General features: G+C 39.2%; 1 protein-coding gene across 2 annotated transcripts in view; it reads left to right on the plus strand.

Moving 5' to 3' along the window:
* LOC126457996 (DNA polymerase delta catalytic subunit) overlaps positions 1–27,754 on the plus strand; it is a 167,785-nt gene that overhangs the window by 103,869 nt on the left and 36,162 nt on the right. For both annotated transcript variants that reach the window (XM_050094764.1, XM_050094765.1), the window contains exons 10-16: positions 5,333–5,469; positions 5,916–6,081; positions 21,295–21,503; positions 25,657–25,918; positions 26,435–26,530; positions 26,616–26,926; positions 27,285–27,534. In XM_050094764.1, the coding sequence (XP_049950721.1) occupies positions 5,333–5,469; positions 5,916–6,081; positions 21,295–21,503; positions 25,657–25,918; positions 26,435–26,530; positions 26,616–26,926; positions 27,285–27,534 (1,431 nt within the window). The remainder of the gene's footprint in view (positions 1–5,332; positions 5,470–5,915; positions 6,082–21,294; positions 21,504–25,656; positions 25,919–26,434; positions 26,531–26,615; positions 26,927–27,284; positions 27,535–27,754) is intronic.

A 27,754-nucleotide genomic window follows, 5' to 3' on the forward strand; every position in this document is an offset into this window, starting at 1 on the left:
AATTTTGCACAGAGCATGACTTAATCATAGCTAACACTTGGTTCAAGAATCATAAAAGAAGGTTGTATACCTGGAAGAATCCTGGAGATACTAAAAGGTATCAGATACATTATATAATGGTAAGACAGAGATTTAGGAACCAGGTTTTAAATTGTAAGACATTTCCAGGGGCAGATGTGGATTCTGACCACAATCTATTGGTTATGAACTGCAGATTGAAACTGAAGAAACTGCAAAAAGGTGGGAATTTAAGGAGATGGGACCTGGATAAACTGACTAAACCAGAGGTTGTACAGAGTTTCAGGGAGAGCATAAGGGAACAGTTGACAGGAATGGGGGAAAGAAATACAGTAGAAGAAGAATGGGTAGCTCTGAGGGATGAAGTAGTGAAGGCAGCAGACGATCAAGTAGGTAAAAAGACGAGGGCTAATAGAAATCCTTGGGTAACAGAAGAAATATTGAATTTAATTGATGAAAGGAGAAAATATAAAAATGCAGTGAATGAAGCAGGCAAAAAGGAATACAAACGTCTCAAAAATGAGATCGACAGGAAGTGCAAAATGGCTAAGCAGGGATGGCTAGAGAACAAATGTAAGGATGTAGAAGCTTGTCTCACTAGTGGTAAGATAGATACTGCCTACAGGAAAATTAAAGAGACCTTTGGAGAGAAGAGAACCACTTGTATGAATATCAAGAGCTCAGATGGCAACCCAGTTCTAAGCAAAGAAGGGAAGGAAGAAGGGTGGAAGGAGTATATAGAGGGTTTATACAAGGGCGATGTACTTGTGGACAATATTATGGAAATGGAAGAGGATGTAGACGAAGACGAAATGGGAGATAAGATACTGCGTGAAGAGTTTGACAGAGGACTGAAAAACCTGAGTCGAAACAAGGCCCCGGGAGTAGACAACATTCCATTAGAACTACTGATGGCCTTGGGAGAGCCAGTCCTGACAAAACTCTACCATCTGGTGAGCAATATGTATGAGACAGGCGAAATACCCTCAGACTTCAAGAAGAATATAATAATTCCAATCCCAAAGAAAGCAGGTGTTGACAGATGTGAAAATTACCGAACTATCAGTTTAATAAGTCACAGCTGCAAAATACTAACGCGAATTCTTTACAGACGAATGGAAAAACTGGTAGAAGCGGACCTCGGGGAAGATCAATTTGGATTCCGTAGAAATGTTGGAACACGTGAGGCAATACTGACCCTACGACTTATCTTAGAAGAAAGATTAAGGAAAGGCAAACCTATGTTTCTAGCATTTGTAGACTTAGAGAAAGCTTTTGACAATGTTGATTGGAATACTCTCTTTCAAATTCTGTAGGTGGCAGGGATAAAATACAGAGAGCGAAAGGCTATTTACAATTTGTACAGAAACCAGATGGCAGTTATAAGAGTCGAGGGGCATGAAAGGGAAGCAGTGGTTGGGAAAGGAGTGAGACAGGGTTGTAGCCTCTCCCCGATGTCATTCAATCTGTATATTGAGCAAGCAGTAAAGGAAACATAAGAAAAATTCGGAGTAGGTATTAAAATTCATGGAGAAGAAGTAAAAACTTTGAGGTTTGCCGATGACGTTGTAATTCTGTCAGAGACAGCAAAGGACTTCGAAGAGCAGTTGAACGGAATGGACAGTGTCTTGAAAGGAGGATATAAGATGAACATCAACAAAAGCAAAACGAGGATAATGGAATGTAGTCAAATTAAATCGGGTGATGCTGAGGGAATTAGATTAGGAAATGAGACACTTAAAGTAGTAAAGGAGTTTTGCTATTTAGGGAGTAAAATAACTGATGATGGTCGAAGTAGAGAGGATATAAAATGTAGACTGGCAATGGCAAGGAAAGCGTTTCTGAAGAAGAGAAATTTGTTAACATCGAGTATAGATTTAAGTGTCAGGAAGTCGTTTCTGAAAGTATTTGTATGGAGTGTAGCCATGTATGGAAGTGAAACATGGACGATAACTAGTTTGGACAAGAAAAGAATAGAAGCTTTCAAAATGTGGTGTTACAGAAGAATGCTGAAGATAAGGTGGGTAGATCACGTAACTAATGAAGAGGTATTGAATAGGATTGGGGAGAAGAGACGTTTGTGGCACAACTTGACCAGAAGAAGGGATCGGTTGGTAGGACATGTTTTGAGACATCAAGGGATCACAAATTTAGCATTGGAGGGCAGCGTGGAGGGTAAAAATCGTAGAAGGAGACCAAGAGATGATTACACTAAGCAGATTCAGAAGGATGTAGGTTGCAGTAGGTACTGGGAGATGAAGAAGCTTGCACAGGATAGAGTAGCATGGAGAGCTGCATCAAACCAGTCTCAGGACTGAAGACCACAACAACAACAACAACAACAACGGATATTAGTTGGAGGAACTCATAGATGTTGCTGAGGGTTGGCAAGAGGCTAATCGACCTGTATGTTGCAGGAATAGAAGGTCTTTCCCCGATTTGTGTATTGCGACCACTTCCGGGTGTTTCCAGCAATCTGAGAGCAAGTAAACTCGTTGAAGATATTCACGAGGTGTGTGATCTCCAAAGGTGGGACGTTTTTAACTAACTGATTGGTGATGCTGTCAAATCCTGGCACTTTTTTTGTTGGTATGGAAGCTAATTACTTTCGCCACTGCTTCAGGGGTGGAAAGTGGGAGTTCGTCTTCTGGGTCTTCCTCAGCATTGAGGAAGACATCCAGTTGACGATGAACTACATCTTCGTGCTCATCATCTTGAGCAGGGATGATTAATGCTGGTTGTTGACACGAGTTGTCACCCGATGATGTTCCATATGTGCTTGATTGGAGACAGATCTGCAGGCCAAGGCAACAAGGTGACACTCTGAAGAGCATATTGGGTTACAGTGGTTTACATGGAAGAGCGTTATCCTGTTGGTAAATAATGCTGTTCATGAATGGCAGCACAATATGTCGACTCACCAGACTGACATCAAATTTGAAGTCAGGTTGTATGGGATAACCATGAGAGTGCTCCTGCTGTCATATGAAATTGCACCCCAAATATTGGCTCTAGGTGTTTGTCAAGGCCACAGATTGGTTGATTGCAGGTGCTCACCTGGCCTCCTAATCAACACATGGCCGTTACTGACACCAATTCAGGCAGCTTTCGTCAGAAAACATGAAAGATCTCATCTCTGCCCTTGAACGAGCAGCACTGAAGTCTCATATGGCAGTCGTTTTGAGGTCAGTGGAATGCATGCTGTAAGGATCTGGCTCGGGGCTGTCTTTGAAATAACTGATTTGTAACAGTTCATTGGGTGTCTGTGGTGCTGACTGCTGCTCAGATCGCTACTGCAGATGTCATACAAAGTGCCAGAGCCACACAGAACTCAATGGTCTTTGTTAGTGCCACTTGGCCGTCCAGAGCCCATTTTTCTAATGACCGTACATTCTTGTGACTAATGCTGCCAGCAGTCATGTACAATGGCCACATTTCTGATTAGTTCTTCTGCAGTATCTCAGAAGGAACATCCAGCTTCTCATAGCCCCATTACAGAACCTTATTCGAACTCGATGAGCTGTTGATAATCATGCCTTCGTCGTCTTAAAGACGTTCTTGCTACCATCACCTCACTACATCTGGTCGTCTTCTTTCAGATGTAGATACACGTCCTGTGTTGCATTGCATAACTCCATCCTGGTGTCAGCTGCACCTCCAACCCCCCCCCCCCCCCCCCCGCCCCGCTCCCCCTGCCCCCCTCTGTCAATTTACTTCAAAGGTAATGTCAAAAACAACTAACGAGTGACCCAGATTCCTAAAAGCAACTGCAAAAGTTTGGGTATTTTCACAACAAAGAGAATAAATGTTCAAGGAAAAAGATTAAATTTTGAAGTGCAGTTAGTTATTATTTGAAAATTATTATAATTAGAATACAATGTGGTTTTCATTACAAGCATCACAAAGAAATCATGACATTAAATCCCATGCAAGCATGGGATTTACAACTTTCAACAAATTAAGAAGAGTATCAGTTACATTATACATCCTCTTGTAACAACAAATGACAGGATTTCGAAGAAATTAGCACAGTGTAATGAAGTGACATACCCAGTGGTACAGCTTGCCACCTAGCAGATCATTTCAGACTAGCAGGAACTGCCATTCTCATCCTGTCTACATTTTCTGGAGTTCGAACTGGACTGGAAAGACCAGGTGGTTTCTCTTTCATCATGGATCCCGTGCTTCTAAACACTGCAACCCATCAGAGTATAGGGTTTCAATCTGGGACTGTATTTCGACCTCCGACATTAAACTTTCGATGGAAAATATGTGGAACCATGACCGCAAGGTCTGCTCAGCCATGAACACATATTGCTGTATGCTCCAATGCCCCATAGCGACTGAAACAGCATTGTCTGAGCTGTCTGCAAATGGTCACTCAAGATTAGTACCCTACTTGGCACGTAGTACTATCGGTTTAAAAAACATGTTTCCTCTGCTCCATCCTGGATTTAGCATTGCTTCTTGCATATGTTCCATTCCTTTACCCCTACTTCCATTCCATTTTTCCATAAGAGTATATGAGCTTTGTTAATATTCTCTCTCTCTCTCTCTCTCTCTCTCTCTCTCTTTGTGTGTGTGTGTGTGTGTGTGTGTGTGTGATAACATACTGTACCTCCATCCTCAACCCAACAGTTTCCATCCCCTCTGTCCTATCATCTCCTCCCCATTCTCATCTCTCACTCTGTTTATTTGCAGCCCTGTACCAAAGCATCCGCCCATCTTTCCCCACTCCTCTCCTTTTTTCCCCACCTCCCTGCCCCACAACCTCATGACGCTGCGCCTATTGGCAGTCTAGCCCCTGCACACCCTACCAGACAGCGTTCTTCTCTCTCCCTACCCATACACTACTATCCCTTCCTCTTCCCTGCCCCCTCCAGAGTACTGCTTGCATCCCACGATAGTTGCATCTGGTCTGAGATGCTGGAGTTGGCGGTTGTGTGTATGTGAAGTGTGCTTGCTTGTGTGTGTGAATGATGTGTGTCATCTTACTGATGAAGGCTGGCCAAAAGCTTTGTGTGTATTCCTTTTAATTGTGCCTGTCCACAACTTGACATGTCTTCTTTACAGTAAGTCGCAGTCTGTCTTTGCTACATTGCTGATATTCCTACCTGGAGATTCCATTGATTTTAGCCTGGAATTTAAATTTATTTAGTAAATCATTTTCCATGTGATTTTTGTTATGTGTATGTTGCTGTCATTGATGTTCCCTCCTAAATTTTCATAAGAAATTATGGGGATCACTTCCAAAATATATTTGTGGGAGTCCCAACAATTCTGTTAATATTGTCCTTTCTTCATGTAATTCCAGGTTCTTCTGAGAGAGTACAAACTGCGGTCATATACACTAAATGCTGTGAGTTACCACTTTCTGCAAGAGCAGAAAGAAGATGTGCATCACAATATCATTACAGACCTTCAGAATGGGAATCCTCAGACCAGGCGAAGGTAAGTGTGAGCTCTCATTACATTTTCTGGAGTTCGAACTGGACTGGAAAGACCAGGTGGTTCCTCTTTCATCGTGGATCCCGTGCATCTAAGCACTGCAAACAGTGCGTGTTTATAAATATTGAAGATTAAAAAATTGTTGATAATTGCTTTTACCTTCATTTTTAAGTGATTTATGTAAGTAACTGATGCTTGGTCCCCAGTATAAAACTTTTGCACTATTTTAGCCAAGATAAATAACAACAAACTGGTATACAGATAGACCTTATATCTTGCTAATGTATTGTTGTAGAACACTAGTAAAAAAGCAAATGCTTTCGTTAGTTCTACTGCATGTATGGTAGTCACGGTATCTAATTGAGTTTTGCCAAGTGGGTTGCCTTGAAGCATATTTTGTGTTCTTCCCAGTAACTGCAGAAGTCTGTCTAAGTTTCTTTTCTGTTTAGGTTAGCTGTTTACTGTTTGAAGGATGCCTATTTGCCAATAAGACTTTTAGACAAACTTATGTGTATAATCAACTACATGGAAATGGCAAGGGTAACTGGAGTTTCTCTTGCAAGCCTGTTAACTAGAGGGCAGCAGATCAAAGTTGTATCCCAGTTGCTGCGCAAGGTGAGGACAATTCATTAACAAGAATTAAATTGGTCTGCTATGTAAGTTGTATAATACAAGGATGGTTTGAAAACTTCTTGGAACGGAATAGAAAAAAAGTACGTACATCATGGAAACGTATTTTTATTTTTCAATATTGTCTCCTTGTAGATCAATACACTCGGTCCACTGATGTTCCAGTGCCTTGATCCCATCTCAAAAATGAGTTTCCTCCAGGCCTGCAAAATAATTGTCATCTCCGGCTATCAATTCTTCGTTTGAAGTGAATCTTCGCCCACCAAAAAAAAATTTCAGTTTTGGGAAGAGGTGGAAGTCTGATGGAGCCGTATCAGGTGAATAAGGCGGGTGTGGCAACAATTCATACCTTAGTTCGTGTAATTTTGCCATGGCAACGACACATGGGTGCGGGCGTGCATTGTCTTGATGGAAGATGACTTTCTTCCTTGCTAAACCCAGCCTTTTTCATGTATCTTTTGTTGCAATATGTCCAGGAGGTTAGGATAGTATTCTCCAGTGATTGTTTGCGCAGTGGGGAGATAATCTACAAACATGATCTGCTTCTCATCCCAGAACACTGATTCCATGACCTTTCCTGCCAAAGGAATTGTCTTTGCTTTCTTTGGTGGCAGAGAATCAGCATGTTTCCACTGCCTTAATTGTTGTTTTGTCTGTGGGGTATAGTAGTGCACCCAAGTTTCATCTGCAGTCACAAACCAGTGCAAAAAATAGTGTTCGTTACTCCTATAATGGACCAAACATTGTTCAGATATATCCATTCTCATGCATTTTTGATCCAGTGTCAAGAGTCGCGGCAGCAATCTTACAGATAATTTTTTCATTTCTAATTCTTCTGTTAAAATATATACCCTTTCAGATGACATCTGGCAAGCGTGAGCAATTTTACGCACTTTCAATCGGCGATCCCCCAAGACCATTTTGTGCACTTTTGCAATGATTTCTGGAGTAGTGAGTGACACATCTTGTCCAACCACTGCGCGGATCGTCATTTAAGCTCTTCCGACCAAATTTAAATTCATTTGTCCACTTGGCAGCAGTTGAATATGAAGGAGCAGAGTCCCCCAGTGTATTCTGGAAATTGGCATGAATGTCCTTTGGTTTCATATTTTTCTTTACAAAGTACTTAATCACTGCTTGAATCTCAATGTTTTTCCATCTTCGCAAATCACAGAGCCACGTCACTGCCACAGCTCTTTTCCAAGAGCACTGACATGGCACATGTTTACAGGCAACAGCCCAATGAATATCGCGTGAACAACTCGTTGCGCTGGCGCTGACCTCTCATGGTGATTCCAAGAACTTTTCAAACCACCCTCATATGTATTATTTTTTATTCTTTATTGGTATTTGGCTATCATCATACAGACATCGATCATATTTACGTAGTATCATTCTTAATGGTTATTCTGCTATGCACTTTGTTAGTTAATATTTACAAAAAAAAGTAGGGTGTTGATTTATGACACAACTCGAAACTACTCATAAAGTAATTGTACCAGAATAATAATAATAATAAAAGCTTTTCTAAAATATCCACACATTTTGTTCACAGTATATCTTAGATAGTTGGATAACACATATTTTAAGTGCTTGAACATCTCATTTAATACTATTTCACTTTTTTGGGGTAGACAACAATACTGCAGCTGATGCTGGAAGGGGGGGAACCATTGCATTAACCAATACTCAGATAAGACTTTTGTAATGTGTTGGTTCTTGTACACGAGAATAATAGTTGGTTTGTGTCCTCTTCTTCGTTGCATAAATTAGGTAAAGGATACTCCTTCAATCCTTCTTGGAACAGACAGGTTGGAAATTTGCCGTAATGTAAGTGCATCTGTGTATCATTGTTATGAATAGATTGCTTCTGTTCCAATTTGTAAACTAAGGAGATAATGCTATTTTAGGTTTCACTGGGTGATAATGCACTCCTTTTGAAATTGTTGTCATTGTGTCTCCCAGTAGTTTCTCACTTTTTCATTCCCTAAGTTAATTGCTCGCTCTGCTGAACTGTCTGCTATTTCTTTATGAAAGAGTCCACTGTGCCCTGGAATCAAAAAGAAATTTGTTACTATTGTTGCTTGCTTATGTGTAGAAACGACTTTAATAATGTCTATGATTATAGGCAATACATTTCTGTTCTATTTTGGATTTTTGAGGCTCTTTAGCACATTTAGGGAATTGGTCAGTATCACCACATTGCTTTGTGTGCAAGATATGCCATATTGTACTGCTTCTGTAATTTCAGTGTCTTCTGCGTAGTAGATGGGTGCCTCTGTAGGTAGGGAATATAGGGTTTGATAATTTTCTGTATGGTTGTATATTGTGCATTGTACTTAGTTGCTGTTAATGTCTTTGATCCTCCCATATAAATATTCATCAAAAACAGGATGATAGTATTGAGCAAAATGTTGATTTCAGTCTTTAAATCTGGAGAATCGTATATAATATATTACTGAAGGTTAGAATGATATTAGTGAAGATTAGTGCATTTTCATCTTAGTAGCTGAATGGAGTTAAGATTTCTGTTAGGTATTTTATGTACATTTGAGGTCTTCCAATCAAGGGACTTCGTAATAAATGGCTTTCTTCTGTTTATGAGGCAAACAGTTTTCATGTGAGCTCTCCACCATTTTCCAGACTCAAATCTCAGTGCCTTCATCTTTCTTTCTATCTTAGAAGTATCATTTTTGTGAGTTCTCCATATTGACCTTCAGTCAGTTCTCATACCTAGAAACAGCTTGATTCACGAATGGGGTAATTATTCTACAAGGTTCATACTATCCGGGCGATGCAGAACTGTTCTTAATGTAAAAATAGCTACCAATAATATCTGCAGTGTAGTCTCTTTCAATCAAATTCTAAGGTTTGCTACAGTATGTTCCATAATTTATCTTGCTGTTTCAAGGGAAAAGCTGTTGAATACAGACAGAGAACATTAGCACACCATTAGTTAGATACCCTTCACGAGAAACTTTCCTCAAGATCTTGCATATATACTACACTACCTCATCCAAAAATTTCTGTGAGACTTAAGATTTTATTCCTGGCGTATAAGTAATGTCAGCACAATAACTGCAGTGGCAGTTTGAACCAATAACTGTAAAGAACGATGTACGTTTGCTCAGTCAGTTATGCGCAGGCAGTGCTAAGTAATAGACAAGCAGCCAAAATGTGTCAACAATATTGTCACAAATTGCAGTGGAACAATGAACTGAATATTTCTAAATCAGGTGTCGAGGACATTATCCTGACTGATTTTAAAAAGATAATAATGCGTGCAAAATTTGGCCTCCACATCTTGACTCCCAGGCAAAAACTATGACGTGTGATTGCCTGCTGCAACTTGATTGAAATGAAAAATGCAGACATATCTATTTCAGGAAAAAATCGCCAGAGGTGACAAGACTTCTTGCTGTCAATACGAACCTACCACAAAATGGCAGAGAGCAGAAATTCACATGAAGGATCAATGCTTTGATGACATAACCAGTATTCAAGCCAACACTATACACAAGTTGAACAGCTTCCCAAGGGGGGACTTTCTGGCTGTTTCGCTTGGTTGGTGTGAATGTTCTGTGCATTGTCTTCTAGTGGCAGGAGAACATGGAGAACAGCTGAATCACTAAAACCACCCTAATGTTTCTCAATTTTTTTGTAAATCCAGTCTACACTTTATGGAGTAACAGACTATGTGTAGGAGGGTGCTCAGTATGGCTGCTTGGGAGAGACCATTGTCAACCATCTCTGAGGCCCAATGGTGCTTTCATTATACTTACCATAGATTCTTCTTTCTGACAACAAAGATTTGATACCACAGATAGTGTGTGTGTGTGCGCGTGTGTGTGTGTGTGTGTGCGCTGTTTGTTTTTTTATTATTTTTTTTTATTTAGTGGGGGGGGGGGGGGGGCTCATCAGTCTTCTGATTGGTTTGCTGATGCGCCCCACCACAAATTTCTCTCCTGTGTCAACCTCTTCATCTCAGAGTAGCACTTGCAAGCTACGTCCTCAATTGTTTGCTGGATGTTTTCCAATCTGTCTTTTCTGCTACAGTTTTTACCTCTGTAGGTGCCTCTAGTACCATGAAATTATTACCTGATGTCTTAGCAGATGTCCTACCAACCTGTCCCTTGTTCTTGTCAGTGTTTTCCATATATTCCTTCCCTTGCCAATTGTGTGGAGAACCTCCTCATTGCTTACTTTATCAGTCCACTTATTTTCCAACATTCTTCTGTAACACATCTCAAATGCTTTGTTTCTCTTCTTTTCAGTTTTCCCACAGTCCATGTTTCACTGCCATACAATGCTGTGCTCCAAAGGTACATTCTCAGAAATTTCTTCCTCAAATTACAGCCTTTGTTTGATGCTAGTAGACTTCTCTTGACCAGAAATGCCCTTTTTTTGCCAGTTCTAGTCTGGTTTTGATGTCTTCCTTGCTTTCCCATTGTGGGTTATTTTTCTGTGTAGGTAACAGAACTCCTCAACTTCATCTACTCCATGATTATCAATCCTGACGTTAATTTTCTCGCTGTTCTCATTTCTGCTACATCTCATTACTTTCTCTTTCTTCAGTTCAGTCAGAATTCATGTTCTGTATGCATTAGACTGTTAATTCCATTCAGCAGATCCGCTAATTCTTCTTCGCATTGACTGACGATAGCAATGTCACCAGGAAATCGAATCATTGATATCCTTTCACATTGAAGTTTAATTCCACTTTTGAACCGTACTTCTATTTCCATCATTGTTTCTTCAGTGTATAGATTGAACAGTAGGGACAAAAGAGTATATCCCTGTCTTACAACCTTTTTAATCTGAGTGCTTTGTTCTTGTCTTCCACTTTTATTGTTCCCTCTTGGCTATGGTATATATTGTGTGTTACCTGTCTTGTCATATAGCTTATGCCTATTTTTTTAGAATTTTGAACATCTTGCACAATTTGACATTATCGAATGCTTTTTCCAGGTCAACAAATCCTATGAACGTATCTTTATTTTTCTTTAATCTTGCTTCCATTGTTAACCGCAATGTCAGAACTGCCTCTTTGGTGCGTTTACCTTTCCTAAAGCCAAACTGATCGTCACCTAACACATCTTCAATTTTTTTTCCATTCTTCTGTATATTTTTCTTGTCAGCAAGTTGGATGCATGAGCTGTTATCAAAAGTCGAGTGGTATATCGCCAGGCTTATACATTCTACTCATGAACATCAGTAGTCGTTTTGTTCCCGCTTCCCCACATTCTACACATCAACATCAGTAGTCGTTTTGTTCCCGCTTCCCCCAACGATTTTAGAATTTCTGATGGAATGTTATCTATGCCTTCTGACTTACTTGATCCTAAGTCTTCCAGAACTCTTTTAAATTCTGATTCTTAACTGGATCCCTTATCTCTTCAATATCGACTCCTGTTTCTTCTTCTCTCATGTCATTGGACAAGTCTTTCCCCTCATAGAGGCCTTCAATGCACTCTTTCCATCTGTCTACTCTTTCTCCTGTGCATTTAACAGTGGAAGAATTCCCATTGCATGTTACCAATCTTGCTTTTAATTTCACCAAAGGTTGTTTTGATTTTTCTGCATGCTGAGTAAGTCGTTCCAACAATCATTTCTTTTTTGATTTCTTCATGTTTTTGATGCAGCCATTTCTCTTTAGCTTCCATACGCTTCCTGTTTATTTCATTCCTAAGCAACTTATGCTCCTGAATTTCCGTGAACATTTTTTTGTACTACCTTCTTTCATCGATCAACTGAAGTATATCTTCTGTTACGCATGGTTTTTTCACAGTTACCTTCCTTGTATCTATGGGTTTTTATTTCCAACTTGTATGACTGCCCTTTTAAGAGATTTCCATTCCTCTTCAATTAAACTGCCTACTGAGCTATTACTTATCACAGTATCTGTTGACTCAGAGAACATGAAGCATATCTCTTCATTCCTTAGTGCTTGTGTATCCCACTTCTTTTTGTATTGATGATTCTTCCTGACTAGCCTGTTAAACTAGAGCCTACTTTTCATCATTACTAAAATGTGATCTGAGTCTATATCTGCTCCTGGGTACGCCTTACAATCCAGTATCCGATTTTGCAATCTCTGCCTGACAATGATGAAATCTAACTTAAATCTTCTCGTATCTCCCGTTCAATATAGTATACCTCCTTTTCTTGCGATTCTTGAACAGAGTGTTTGGCATTTCTTGCTGAAATTTGTTGCAGAACTCAATTAGTCTTTCTCCTCTCTCATTTCTATTACCAAGCCCATCTTCTCCCCTAACCTTTTTTCTACGCCCTCCTCCCCCCCCCTCCCCCCCCCTCCCCCCCCCCCCCCCCCCCCAAATAGCTGCATTCCAGTCCCTCATGACTCTCTCTTCATGTACTGAATTATCCATTCAGTATCTTCATATACTGTCTCTGTGTCTTGGTTTTGAGCTTGCAAGGTCAGTTCTCAGTGTTAGTTCACTGTTGACCCGGGTGAGAATGACCAGATCACTCAGCTGTTAACAGTAACACGCTCTCTGCCCTACCTTCCTATTCATAACAAATCCTACTCCTGTTGTACCATCTTCTGCTGCTGCTGGTATTACACTGTACTCACCTGACCAGAAGTATTTGTCTTCTTTCCATTTCGTTTCACTGAGCCCAACTGTATCTAGATTGAGCCTCTGTGTGTCCATTTTCAGATTTTCTAGCTTCCCTTCCACATTCAGACTTCAAATATTCCATACCCTACCTCAAAGAACATTATCCTTTCATTGGTTATTCAATCTTTTTCTCATGGCTACCTTCCCCTTGACAGTCCCCTCCCAGAGATCTTAATGGAGGCGATTCCAGAATCTTTTGCCAATGGAGAGATGATCATGACACTTCTTCAGTTACAGACCGCATGTCCTGTGGATACACATTGTGTGTCTTTAATGCAGTGGTTCCCATTGCCTTCTGTATCCTCATGCTGTTGATCATTGCTGATTCTTCTGCCTTTAGGGGCAGTTTCCCACCTTAGGGCAAGAGAGTACTCTGAACATCTGTCCACTCCTCCTCCATCTTTGACAAGGCCCATTCACTGAATGAGGATGACTTCTTATGCCAAAGTCTTCAGCCACCAATGCTGATGATTTTTATTGAGAATTTAACCAGTGGCGGAGTTCGAACCCGGGACAGAGGACGTTTTGATTACTAATCAAAGAAACAGTCTCTAGCTCACAGGTGCTCTGTAGGGAGGTAATCCAGTTGAAACAAGCATTTTTTCTAATACTGTGATGTTCACACTGTCGTAAGCTCAGTAGCTCAGTTATTGGCGTGTTAAAAATTGATCTGTTTTCAAATTACTACTTTACAACTGGTGCAGACTTGTATGTCGCTGTAGTATCTATGTTTCTCATTCAATCTGTAGAATCAAAATTTAAATTACAGTTAATGACAAAAGCAAAGTATTGGAATATAAAAACAAAGATGATGTGACTTACCAAACGAAAGCGCTGGCACGTCGATAGACACACAAACAAACACAAACATACACACAAAATTCAAGCTTTCGCAACAAACTGTTGCCTCATCAGGAAAGAGGGAAGGAGAGGGAAAGACGAAAGAATATGGGTTTTAAGGGAGAGGGTAAGGAGTCATTCCAATCCCGGGAGCGGAAAGACTTACCTTAGGGGGAAAAAAGGACGGGTATACACTCGCACACACACACATATCCATCCACACATATACAGACACAAGCAGACATTTTTCCCCCTAAGGTAAGTCTTTCCGCTCCCGGGATTGGAATGACTCCTTACCCTCTCCCTTAAAACGCATATCCTTTCGTCTTTCCCTCTCCTTCCCTCTTTCCTGATGAGGCAACAGTTTGTTGTGAAAGCTTGAATTTTGTGTGTATGTTTGTGTTTGTTTGTGTGTCTATCGACGTGCCAGCGCTTTCGTTTGGTCAGTCACATCATCTTTGTTTTTAGATATATTTTTCCCATGTGGAATGTTTCCCTCTATTAATTCGTATCGGAATATAAATTACTTTAGGCATAAACACGACCACACACCAAAGAGCAAAAGCAGTTAGTCATCGATTGGTGCACACAGAAGAAGGAAACTTTGCTAGCTTTGGGACAAGTAGCACGTTTTCCTTCTTTTGTGTGTGCTTATCAACAACTCAATGTTTCTGCTTTTCGTTGAGTGGTCTCCTTCAACCCTAAAGTATTGATGATTGTCAAAAGTATATCAGAAAGGTGACATTGTGTCCCAGGAGATAGCAGTGACCCCATTCCAAAAGCTTCTAATCTCTTCTTGTGTAAACTACTTATCGTCTGTGTTTCACTTCCGTACGTGGCTACACTCCATACAAATACTTTCAGAAAAGGCTTCCTGACACTTAAATTAATACTCGATGTTAACAAATTTCTCTTCTTCAGAAACACTTTTCTTGCCATTGCCAGCCTACATTTTATATCCTCTCTACTTCGACCATTATCGGTTATTTTGCTCTCCAAATAGCAAAACTCATTTCCTAATATAATTCCCTCAGCATCACCTGATTTAATTATACTACATTCCATTATCCTCGTTTTGCTTTTGTTGATGTTCATTTTATATCCTCCTTTCAAGACACTGTCCATTCTGAACAACAGCTCTTCCAGGTCCTTTGCCGTCTTTGACAGAATTACAATGTCATCGGCGAACCTCAAAGGTTTTTTTCTTCTCCATGGATTTTAATTCCTACTTCGAATTTTTCTTTTGTTTTCTTTACTGCTTGCTCAATATACAGATTGAATAGCATCGGGGAGAGGCTACAACCCTGTCTCACTCCCTTCCCAACTACTGCTTCCCTTTCATATTCCTCGACTCTTATAACTGCCATCTGGTTTCTGTACAAATTGTAAATAGCATTTCACTCCCTGTATTTGACTCCTGCCACCTTCAGAATTTGAAAGAGAGTATTCCACTGTGCATTGTCAAAAGCTTTCTCTAAGTCTACAAATGCTAGAAACGTAGGTTTGCGTTTCCTTAACCTATCTTCTAAGATAAGTCGTAGGGTCAGTATTGCTTTGCATGTTCCCACATTTCTTTGGAATCCAACCTGATTTTCCATGAGGTTGGCTTCTACTAGTTTTTCCATTCTTCTGTAAACAATCCATGTTGGGATTTTGTAGCTGTGATTTATTAAACTGGTAGGTTGGCACCTGCTTACTTTGGAATTGGAATTATTATATTCATCTTGAAGTCTGAAGGTATTCTGCCTATCTCATACATCTAGTTCACCATATGGAAGAATTCTGTCATGGCTGGCTCTCCCAAGGTCGTCAGTAGATCTAACGGAATGCTGGCTACTCCCGAGGCCTTGTATTGACTTAGGTCTTTCAATGCTCTGTCAAATTCTTCATGCAGTACCATATCTCCCATCTCATCTTTATCTACGTCCTCTTCCATTTCCATAATATTGCCCTCAAGTACATATCCCTTGTATAGTCCCTCTATATACTCCTTCCATATTTCTGCTTTCCCTTCTTTGCGTAGGACTGGTTTTCCATCTGAGTTCTTGATATTCATACAAGTGGTTGTCTGTTCTTCAAAGGTCTCTTTAATTTTCCTGTAGGCAGTATCTTTCTTACCTCCAGTTATATATGCTTCTGCATCCTTAGATTCGCCCTCTAGCCATCCCCGCTTAGTCATTTTACAGTTCCTATCACTCTCATTTTTGAGACGTTTGTATTCCTTTTTGCCTGCTTCATTAACTGCATTTTTCTATTTTCTCCTCTTGTCAGTTAAATTCGGTATCTCTTCTGTTACCCAAGGATTTCTACTAACTCTCATCTTTTTACCTACTTGATCCTCTGCTGCCTTCACTGTTTCATCTCTCAAAGCTACCCATTCTTCTTCTACTGTATTTCTTTCCCCCGTTCCTGTCAATCGTTCCCTAATGCTCTCTCTCTCAAACCCTCCACAACCTCTGGTTCTTTCATTTTATCCAGGTCCCATTTCCTTGAATTCCTTCCTTTTTGCAGTTTCTTCAGTTTTAATCTACAGCTCATAACCAATAAATTGTTGTCAGAGTCTATCATCTGCCCCTGGAAGTATCTTATAGTTTAAAACCTATTTCCTAAACCTCTATCGTACCATTATACGAGGGTGAGTCAAATGAAAAGCTTAAATTTGTAATAACAAATCGAAATTTCATGCCGTTATCCTGTAAGTTGGTAAGTGTGGTACAAACAGCATGTAGAATGGCCTGTAGGTGGTAGCATATTGCAGATGCACATATACCATCGCAGTATCAGTATGAATATGGCCGCCTCACTTGCGACTTGCACCAGGGAAGAACAGCATTTAGTTATTCGGTTTTTGCGTAGTGAAGGTGTGAAACCTATTCAAATTCATCGACGAATGAAGGTTCAGTATGGTGATGCATGTTTGTCACAGCAGCAAGTCTACGAATAGAGTCGGACATTCACAAATGGTGTGACTTCAGTGGAAGATCCTCCTTGTCCAGGTCAGGCACAACGAGTTATGACCCCACAGAACATTTGGAGCAGTTGAAGCCATAGTGAAGGAGAATTGCCAAGTGACACTGAATGACATTGCAGCGTGTTTACAGATTAGTCATGGGTCAGCACACCACATTGTACATGATGTGCTCCAGTTTCACAAAGTGTCTGCAAGATGGGTGCCACGGCAGCTGATTCCTGAAATGAGAGAACGATGTGTTGATGCTTGTGACGAACTTCTTCGGTGCTTTGAATCAGAAGGTGGGCTTCCTAGCAAGAATCGTTACTGGGGACGAAATCTGGGTTCACTTCCACCAACCGGAAACGAAGAGAGTGAGCAAGGAATGGCGCCATTCCTCATCACCAAAACCAAAGAAGTTTCGAACAGAACCATCAGCAGGTAAGGTTAAGCTGACTCTCTTCTGGAATGGAAAAGGCATCATTTTGGAGCGTTACATGCCTAGAGGGACCAGTCACCATTGCATCATACACAGATCTCTTAAAAAAATCATCTGCGGCCTGCAGTCAAATCAAAGCGACATGGATTGCTGTCAGCAGATGTCCTTTTGCAACATGACAATGCAAGGCCCCACACTGCCTGTACAACAGTTGCAACAATCACAGACCTGCATTTTGAGTGTCTTCCTCATCCACCATACTCACCAGACCTTACCCCAAGTGATTTCCATATGTTTGGACTACTCAGAGACACAATGGGAGGAAAGAAGTTCCATTCTGATGAAGAGGTACACCACGTGGTGCATGATTGGTTGCGCGGACTACCAAAAGAATTTTTTTCTAAAGGAATGTATGCCCTTTGTAAGTGCTGGAGGACTTGCATTGAGCATAGGGGTGATAATGTTGAAAAGTGGTACAGCTTTGTACCACTTCTTCACAGTAAATAATATTTGAAAAAATATTTAAGGTTCTCATTTGACTCACCCTCGCATAATATATCTGAAACACACCAGTGTCTCCAGGCCTCTTCTCATATACAGCCTTCTTTCATGATTCTTAAACCAAGTGTTAGCTATGATTAAGTTATGCTCTATGTAAAATTCTACAAGGTGGCTTCCTCTTTCATGCCTTACCCCCCAGTCCATAATCACCTACTACTTTTTCTTCTTTTCCTACTCTCGAATTCCAGTCCCCCATGACTATTAAATTGTTGTCTCCATTAACTATCTGAATAATTTCTTTTATCACACCATACATTTCTTCAATCTCTTCATCATTTGCGAAGCTAGTTGGCATATAAACTCGTACTACTGTGGTGCATGTGGCCTTCATGTCTATCTTGGCTACAATAATGCGTTCACTATGCTGTACATGATGGCTTATCCGCATTCCTATTTTTTTATTCATTATTAAACGTACTCCTGCATTGCCGTTATTTGACTTGGTATTTATAACTCTGTATTCATCTGACTGGAAGTTTTGTTCCTCCTGACACCAAACTTCACTAATTGTCACTATATCTAACTTTAACCTACCTATTTCCCTTTTTTAATTTTCTAACCTACCTAGCCAATTAAGGGATCTGACATTCCACACTCCGATCCGTAGAATGCCAGTTTTGCTTCTCCTGATAGCGACGTCCTCCTGAGTAGTCCCCACCCGGAGATCCAAATGGGGGGACTATTTTACATCCAGAATATTCTACCCAAGAGGACTCCATTTAACCATACAGTAAAGCTGCATGTCCTTGGGAAAAATTACGGGCATAGATTCCCCTTGCTTTCAGCCATTTGCAGCACCAGCACAGCAAGGCCGTTTTGGTTAATGTTACAAGGCCAGATCGGTCAGTCATCCAAACTGTTGCCCCCTGCAGCTATTGAAAAGTCTGCTGCCCCTCTTCAGGAACCACACGTTTGTTTGACCTCTTAACAGATGCCCCTCCGTTGTGGTTGCACCTACAGTACGGCCGTCTGTATCGCTGAAGCAGGCAAACCTCCCCACCGACGGCAAGGTCCATTTTTCATGGGGTGGAATAAATATGGTAAATAAAATAACCTTAAAAACCTGTTTTATGCAACTTTATGATAAGATAAAAAGCAACAAACATGAATAGGCTCATCACATTTTAAGCACATTGTAGTAGTCTTTTTGTAACAATTTCAACTTGTTTTTCGTTTTCTCGTCCTTTGGTACTTTGGCAATTCATCAATGTAGTGTTCCCTTCCATCAAATTGAGACTCTTTTTCTTCTTCTTCTTCTTCTTCTTCTTCTTATTATTACTATTATTATTATTATTATTATTATTATTATTACTATTATTAGGATGCCCTCCGTTGCTAGTCATTCTTTTGTTGCTTTCAAGTATTTCAGTGACAATTTGACAGCAAAATGTGTTAAATGATCTATGGCTTCTTCATTGTTCTTGTAAAGATCCCAGGCATTTGGCTCTGCAGTGTCTATCAAATATGCAATGATGGGGAAATACCACTGTTTTCCTATTATAGAGCATCTGTACAGTGGTACATTTTTATCAGTGTGATCTGTGTGTGCCATATGAGGATTGTAGGAATGTAATAGGTTAGGCCGAGGCACACTAATACTTTTCTTTTGTTTCTTGGGAAATCTTGTTACAGTATGCAATGGTTGAACTTTGTCAAAATTGTTTGCTACAGTAACAACATTATTGCCATTACAGTGGACAGTGGAAATCCCTAATGCTAAGTCGGAACAATCTTTATCTGATCCACTGTTTTCTTCATTTCATGTACAGATGATAGAGTATAATTCTTATCTCTGTTTCCTCTTATTGTTCCAGTTGTTTCCACACTCCTCTAATTTAGGACATGTAGTAGTTCAACACTGGTAAATAGGTTATCAAAGAAAATTCGATGTGGAACATGCAGGAAGTAACTGGTACACATACGTCATTACCACTGGGTAGCCCATACTTTTGGTTTCATAATCCTTAACACACATGCCAGCTCCTTGGTAAGGTTTAATCCAAATAATATATCCACCACCGATGCCTCCACAACAGAATTTGAATCCACATCGGTTTGGTTTCCCTTTTATGAATTATTTACTTCCAAAATAAGAAACCATCGATTCATTGACAGATTGGCACCACACATGAGGTACAAATTATGTGAATCTATCATTCAACATACATAGTAATTGACAGATGTTCCCAAAATGGACTGAGGTCATTCAGGTGTTGTATTACCTATTTCTCCACTATTCCAGTTATATTTTTTCTTGTGTTTTTAAACTTTTTGCCTTGATAGTCATTTTGTTGTTGTTGTTGTTGTTGTACTGCTGGAGGGTCCTGGAACCAAATCACAGGTTAAGGATTGTTTTTGTATTGTATTCACGTTACGATAGGCTGAAATGTCCAAATCACAAAGTGCAGTAGCATTGACTTACTGGTAATGTATCTACACTTGGATTTTCCTTTGCACCAGAATCTCCATCTGTTACTTCATCAACTTAATTTAGAGGTGGATGAGATGTTACATCCACATCACTGTTTGGTATTTCATCATTGTTGGTTTCTAAAATGTCCAAAAGTTCCAGCAGTGTACACTGTTTTCTGTGAATATAAAATGACAACACATTACCATGACATCCTTCTGGAAACATCATTGAATTACAATTGATGGAAACCTCCAATTGTATTGTAACCATATAAATAATATAGTTTTTCCTCTAAGGTGTTATATTAATAGTATCAGAATTATTGACACAACATGGAAGAAAATATACGTACCTATCGATAACAAGATCAGTCAATTTGTTCATGGTAAAACTGGACTTACCTTCAAGACACAATTTCTCAATGACTATATATGTTACAGTCCAGCACAGCAATGCATTACTCATAGAAATAAATAATTTGAACACTGGCTGATGTACTTGCAGAAGGATGTAAACGTTATTTGGGTTAAGTAGATGGGTATTGTCCTTACAACACATCCTCCAATCCCACAGTCCTTGTGGTGTCAATCTCCACTAGCTCATGTGCTACACCCACCTCCATTGCTGTCTCCATGTCATCCCCCCACCCCATATGCCCCACTTCACCCAGTTTACACTTGCACTTCCATTTTCTGCTGTTATATCTCCCCCTCCTGGTGCAATCCTCCACATCATTTTATGTCTTGCATGCAACTCACCTACACCAGGGCAGGCTTGCCAGTGCCCCTTTCGTATCCTGTGTGCTTTCTGCTTCTTCGTCCCAACTATCAATCACCCTCCCCTTCCAACTCTCCATCCCAGCCATCAGCTTCCCTTGCCTTCCAACCGTCCCTCCCAACCATTAGCCTCCCTCCTCCTATCCCCTTTTCCCCCCTGCTGATTCCACCTGAAACCACTCCCCCCTCTAATAAAGCAGCGTTGTTGATACTATGTAGCGGGCTTTAACTATATAGTTAATTGTTACCGTAACTCCTTCCATTTTTAGTTTCTTCTTCAGCAAGCCATGAAGATAATTGGTTTCTGAAGTTGTAGGACTGTCCCAGGCAATGTAATGTGCAGTTGTCAATCTATTTGATCGCCTTTAGTAATGTCCTTTCTTTATGGAACAACTAGAAGACACTCTAGAGGAGACCATATAATCACAGCTCTTACTCCCTCCCCTCTGCCCCATCCCACAATTAAACACTTCATGTCCACTGAAAAATATTGTGAAAAAATAAAAGCCATTTCTTTCTAATAACTTTATTCATTTCCTCATTTCATGGTAAATAATTTTTGTTTTCATTCCTTGCAGGCTCGAGAAAGGAATTACTTAATGCCAGCATATGGTGGAGGAGCACAAGAAGAACAGTTTGAGGGTGCCACTGTCATCGAACCAAAAAAGGGTTACTACAGTGATCCTATAGCAACTCTTGATTTCAGTTCACTATATCCTAGTATAATGATGGCTCACAATCTGTGTTACACAACTTTGCTGCAAGGTGTAGCCAAAGATAGGCTAGGGTATGTAATTACAAGAAAATCGTCATTGTTTTGAGATAACTGCCATTTATGTAGAAGTAATTACAATTCAATGTCTGTTTTCTCTCCACCTTTGTTTGGCAAAATCCGTTGAAATTTTTTCCCAGTGACTTACCTGTATTTGCTTTCTTCCAACCTTCTGCTTATCTCTGCAGTCCTTTTAACCATTTATACATTGATGTTATTACCAATTCATGTGTACTGAACACATTCTACATATGATTTGTTTTATCCATACCCTATCAGTCATCATAGTATGTCCAGTCTCTCTACAGTACCTGACAAAAAAAGTGAAGTACCCAGATGGGGAGTAGGACACAAAATGAAATTTCACAAATTAAAAGGAAAGGTATGTGATGTTATGTCAGTGAGCACAAAATCGAGCTAAATTTATAAAAAGCTTGGCAATAACAGCTCACTTCTCACTATGACATTGCACCCACTATGGCCTGTGTATTGATTCAGTTGGGAACTGTGTCATAAAGCTGTTTTGACCTCTTGTGAGGCAAGCTGGGTCACAACTGGGTGGATTAGCATTGTCCTGTTGAAAGATGGCACCATAACAGTAGTGATGACAGCAACCGAATGACAATAGTTCGCAGCTTGTGGTCTCACAGTCGCGTTCTCGCTTCCTGAGCATGGGGTCCCAGGTTCAATTCCCAGTGGGGTCAGGGATTTTCATCTGCCTCAAGATGACTGGGTATTTGTGATGTCCTCATCATATCATCATCATTCGTGAAAGTGGCAAATTTGGACTAAGCAAAGGTTGGGAATTTATACAGGCGCTGATAACCACACAGTTGAGCGCCCCACAAACCAATCATCGTCGTCATCACCACCACCACCACCTCCATCACCGAATGACAATAATTGAATCAATCGGTTGTTGGAAAACAACTGTCTCATTCAGTGCTAGAGTCATGTATTGCTTAAATCATTCATTCGTTCTTTTGAATGAAACAAATCTCTGGGTGCAACTGAATGAAAAAAGTCAACCGATTACATAGTAGTTTTGTATATATTGACTGGATTATTCAGTCTGTCTGTTGAAGTGAAATCAGCCTGTAGATATAATGCTGTCATTAAGCTGGCTATGTCTCATTAAGTCATACAGCAGGAGAAGAATGAATTTCTTGACATAAAATAGAAATATAACAAACAAATTTGTATACAAAATACTTAACTTTTTATGCAATAATAATTAACAAACATTAAATAAAAGTGCTAACAGTCCATTCCTACCCAGGTGCAAAGGTGGCACAATAACTTTGACAGATAAGATAATTGTGCACCAAAGATATGTTGCTGATATTCTCCTTATAGATAATGGTACACAGGCATACATTTCAGGTCTAGCCACATCCTTAAGTCAGTTACACCACAAGATCCGAATCACAGTTGAAATGGAGTCAAACAGAACCACGAAGTGCTTGGATCTTAGTATTACTAGACAGCCTATGGGCTTCCTTCAAGACATTTTCAGGTAATTTCATAAGACAGTTGTGGTCAGTTCAAAATTTGTGAATTAAATTATTTCCCTTACATTCATCTTAGATTTTATGAGTAATCAACCATGAGGTAGCTCTGTTTTGTCAAAAGTATTGTTTAAGTAACTATATTTATTAATTTCATGTTTTAAACAAATAATTTGGCATAACCCTTGTAGTAGAAACTGCTAAAAACAACCAATTTATAGATGTATTCAGTTAATTTAGTGAGTTAAGTTTTAATTGTAATTTCTGTAAATTTAACTTCGAACAATATGTAGTTTCAGTACCGATTATTGCGATGATATATAAGGGCCCGATTTTTGGTCACGAGACAGTCAGCCCACGGCTGAGTCTGTGACGAGTAACGTGCTAGTTAGAACAACAACAATGCTTCAAATTAACTGTGGAATAAGTGTTAAACAATTAAGCCCTGTGAAAAACAGTGACAGTGTCTGCTCCTTACGTACCCAATTATTCTTCAAGAACTGTGAACTTCGTGGTTAGGTTTGACTGCTCGTAGGTATTCAACAAGAAACTATTGTAGCAGTATGTGGAGTTTTGCCTGCTAACTATTAATGAGGCTTATCGAAGGTTAAATAATAGTGCACTGGCCATATAACTGTATAGTATTGGGGATTGTGTAAAGTGAAAACTGAAGTACTGTGAAACGCAACTTAGCACCTGTTGGTTACGTAATTTACAGTAGTGTAGGTGTTGGAATCAACAACCCATTTTTCAGCCAGTGTAGCAATGCAGTATGTCGACACCGAGGACAACAATCAACAAACGAACATAAGCGAAGCAGGTTGAACTGCCACAACTTCTACTGGTATCTTATACAACCCGTATTCAAAGTACCCGCACCTAAAACTGCCACCTTAAAGTGTCCATACATTATTGCCCTAACTGTTACTCAAGTCCAAAATTTGTACGATTGTAATTCATCTTTCAACAACTCTCCTTTAAATCATGCATGATGTCTCGAGACATTCATTACAGCCCAATTGTTCAAATACTGTGAAAGTTGTTAGGTTCCTTTTGTTTTGATTGATTAGACCTGAGAGAGGGCCTTATTGCCCATTTCTTGACAATGTAAATAAATCAATATAATTAATTTTATCTGTCTGTACTTATTTTCCAATAACCATTGTCTTGTGGTTATATTCATTTGCCATTGTATTTCTTGTAGTATTCTCCCTCCATTCAGCATTGCTATTTTCACTTCTCTTGTGCTTACATTTCATTTATACTCTTCCTTTGTGGACTGCTTTATTTGACCAGCTATAGTTTTAAAGCAGGAACGAGAGAGCAGAATGATGTTTGAAAATACACACACACACACACACACACACACACACACACACACACACACACACACACACACACACACACACCAACCAGGTTCGCTGTCCAAACACTTCGAATAGCACTTTGATATTGAATAACCTACTGTTTATGGTCAGATCGAATCTCATTTATTATAATTTGTGCATGGATAAATGTTTAGCCACATACTAGACTCTGTGGATGTCCTGTATTCACTGTCCAGTACTATTGTAAGATTACAATAATTAAAACTGAATTTTCCTAATATTGCTGTATTTTGATGTATTGCAATTGAAAATTCATGTTTTTGAGCAAATTAATAGTAAAGGAAGATTCGTCTAAATGCGAACTTTTAGAAACAACAATAATTGCTATTGAATTATGCTGTCTAGCTTGCAAAACATAATATGTATTTCAGTAACACTGTTTTAACTGTGAAACGCAATTACTCTGAAACTAAAAGAGTGCAAAAGTTGCTAACATATTCCAACATTAGCTATATGGATATTTCACTTATTTATATATACTTTTGACTCACTTTATCAGGAAGTTACTATTGGGTATTTGGAATTAGCACAATTTTTAGGTAAACTAAGTAGCTCTTTAACACCTGATAACCAAAGGAACATAATAAATACTAATGTTAAGTCAGAAGAAACCCTGTCAGTGTTTGAGATTTTTATGTGCTGTGCACATGTCGTAAAAATAACACTATCGAAGATCTCTGCAAAACAATAGAAACAACTGGAAAAAGAATCCAACTGCTTTCTTACAGGTGGCGGTATCTTTTTATGAAAATGTATCTGTAGTTTACTTTATACTTATCAAACATTTAAAGGGTCAGTTCTAAATTATTGAAGAAAAATGCAATCACCAAAGTCTCTTCTGAGAGACTGTGCCACCAACTCATCAATACTTCATTATAGTGGAAAAATAGTCATTAACTGACTGTATTTAAACAGACAGTCCCGCAAAAGTAAATTGTGAATTGTCAAATTTTGGCACATGCAGATGTCCCATGCAAAATGGGAAATAGCATTTCAGTCAGTTTTAGAGAGATTTATGTCTTTGTTCAGTATCACCATTCCTGAGATGAATCATTCAATCTACACATAACATATTCCATAAGATATCAATTTATATAACAAAATAGTTAGATAACGTTATTAAAGAAACCAAAGCACAAGTACAAAATTTTCCAGCGAGTTTCTTAAAGTGAAATGAAATGGTTACATGTTGTTCTTTGCTGAAGTAATAGTGTTTATGCTTGCACTGTAATACTTATAAGAAGTTTACATTTATTATATATCTTGTAACAGATTGTCACCAGATCAATACACCAAGACTCCAGCAGGAAATTATTTTGTGAGACAATCAGTATGCAAGGGCCTCCTACCTGAAATTTTGGAAAACTTACTAAGTGCCCGCAAACGAGCAAAGGAGGAGTTAAAACGTGAAACTGACTCTTTTAAAAAGAAGGTGCTGGATGGCAGACAGCTGGCACTTAAGATAAGTGCAAATTCTGTGTATGGATTCACCGGGGCCCAAGTGGGGAAACTTCCATGTCTTGAAATATCTGGGGTATGTGAATCTGAAAATTTACAACTCTAGTTTCACATTTATCTTTTAATGTGTGTGTGTGTGTGTGTGTGTGTGTGTGTGTGTGTGTGTGTGTGTGTTTTGGTGGCACTATCACTAATAGTGAAAGTTATTTTTGTCCTTTTCATTGCACCCATGAGTTTTTTTGGTGTCGCTTATACAAATACATTACTGTGCACTTTGTACGTTGTTGTTATCTGAGATTTAGATTTTTATCAGAGATTTAGATTTTTATCTGAGATTTAGAAGCATATTTTCTTACTACCAGGTATAATTTTTTCAGAAACTTCTATAATTACTAAATCATGTGTAATATAATTTTATGTTTGCCTGCACTTGTATTGTCTCTGTATTTCTTGATTTTCTGATCATGGGTATAAAACAGAAATAATAATTTCCTGAGAACAGAGCATACGAGAATATATATGGTTCTTTTAGATATTCGTGCTGTATTTCAAATTAAGCTATTCCTAACAAAAAGTGATTTGATTGTTACAGAGTGTTACTGCATATGGGCGTACAATGATTGAACAAACCAAGCAGGAAGTTGAACAGCATTATAATATTGCTAATGGGTATGAACATGATTCCGAAGTATGTATTTCAGTTTATATTTTTCATGACTTGTTCTTTGATCTTACTGCATATCTTTGAGAATAAATGAGGCATGCTATTCTAGGTAATTTACGGAGACACTGACTCTGTTATGGTAAAATTTGGAGTGAAGAGTCTTGAAGCTGCTATGGCATTAGGAAGGGAGGCTGCTGAATATGTTAGCTCAAAGTTTGTTAAGCCCATAAAACTGGAATTTGAGAAAGTTTATTTCCCATACTTATTGATTAACAAAAAACGCTATGCTGGGCTGTACTTCACACAACCTGATAAATATGACAAAATGGACTGCAAAGGAATTGAAACAGTCCGCAGAGACAACTGCCCTCTTGTTGCTAACATGATGAACACGTGTCTGCAGAAACTACTCATTGAAAGGTACAGTACTTTTCATGTTTAAGCTATTTAGCTTGTGTAGTTATAGTAATAGCTAATATCCTAGGATGACTTATTAACAGAAAAAAAGTTCTTAACAGCAATAAACAACATTATAATTTTCAACACTATTTAACGTCTTTTGTGCATAGTAATATTGATGAACAATTAAAAGCAAGTAAAAAGAATAATAATCACAAAGCAATATAAAATCTCATATGGCATTTGAAATGCTATTGAAAAATGATAGTACTGTGCCAAAGTTAATGAAAACCCTAGACGCATCCACAACAGTACTGGTGTCTGTCTGAATGTTTCTTTTCTATATAGCTAGCTTTTGTATATTGTAATTATGTTTCAGAGACCCAGATGGTGCAGTTGAATATGCAAAGCAAATTATTTCAGATTTGTTATGTAACAGGATAGACATATCACAGTTGGTTATAACAAAAGAGTTAACCAAATCTGATTATGCAGCCAAACAGGCTCATGTGGAACTAGCTGCAAAGATGAAGAAACGTGATCCAGGAACTGCTCCAAAACTTGGTGACAGAGTGCCTTATGTATTAACAACTGCTGCAAAAAATACACCAGCATACATGAAGGCTGAGGTGAGGTAACGCCATGCTCACTTAGCACACACATCTTGTTCCAGTACTTCAAAGATGCTGTAACTTACCAAACAAAAGCGTTGGCATGTTGATAGGAGACAATAAAAAAATGCATACACAAATTTCAAGCTTTCGCAACCCAAGGTTGCGTCATCAGGAAAGAGGGAAGGAGAGGGAAAGATGAAAGGATGTGGGTTTTAAGGGAGAGGGTAAGGAGTCA

This window comes from Schistocerca serialis, chromosome 2 (genome assembly GCF_023864345.2).
Source record: "Schistocerca serialis cubense isolate TAMUIC-IGC-003099 chromosome 2, iqSchSeri2.2, whole genome shotgun sequence".
NCBI classification, from domain to species: Eukaryota; Metazoa; Arthropoda; class Insecta; order Orthoptera; family Acrididae; genus Schistocerca; species Schistocerca serialis.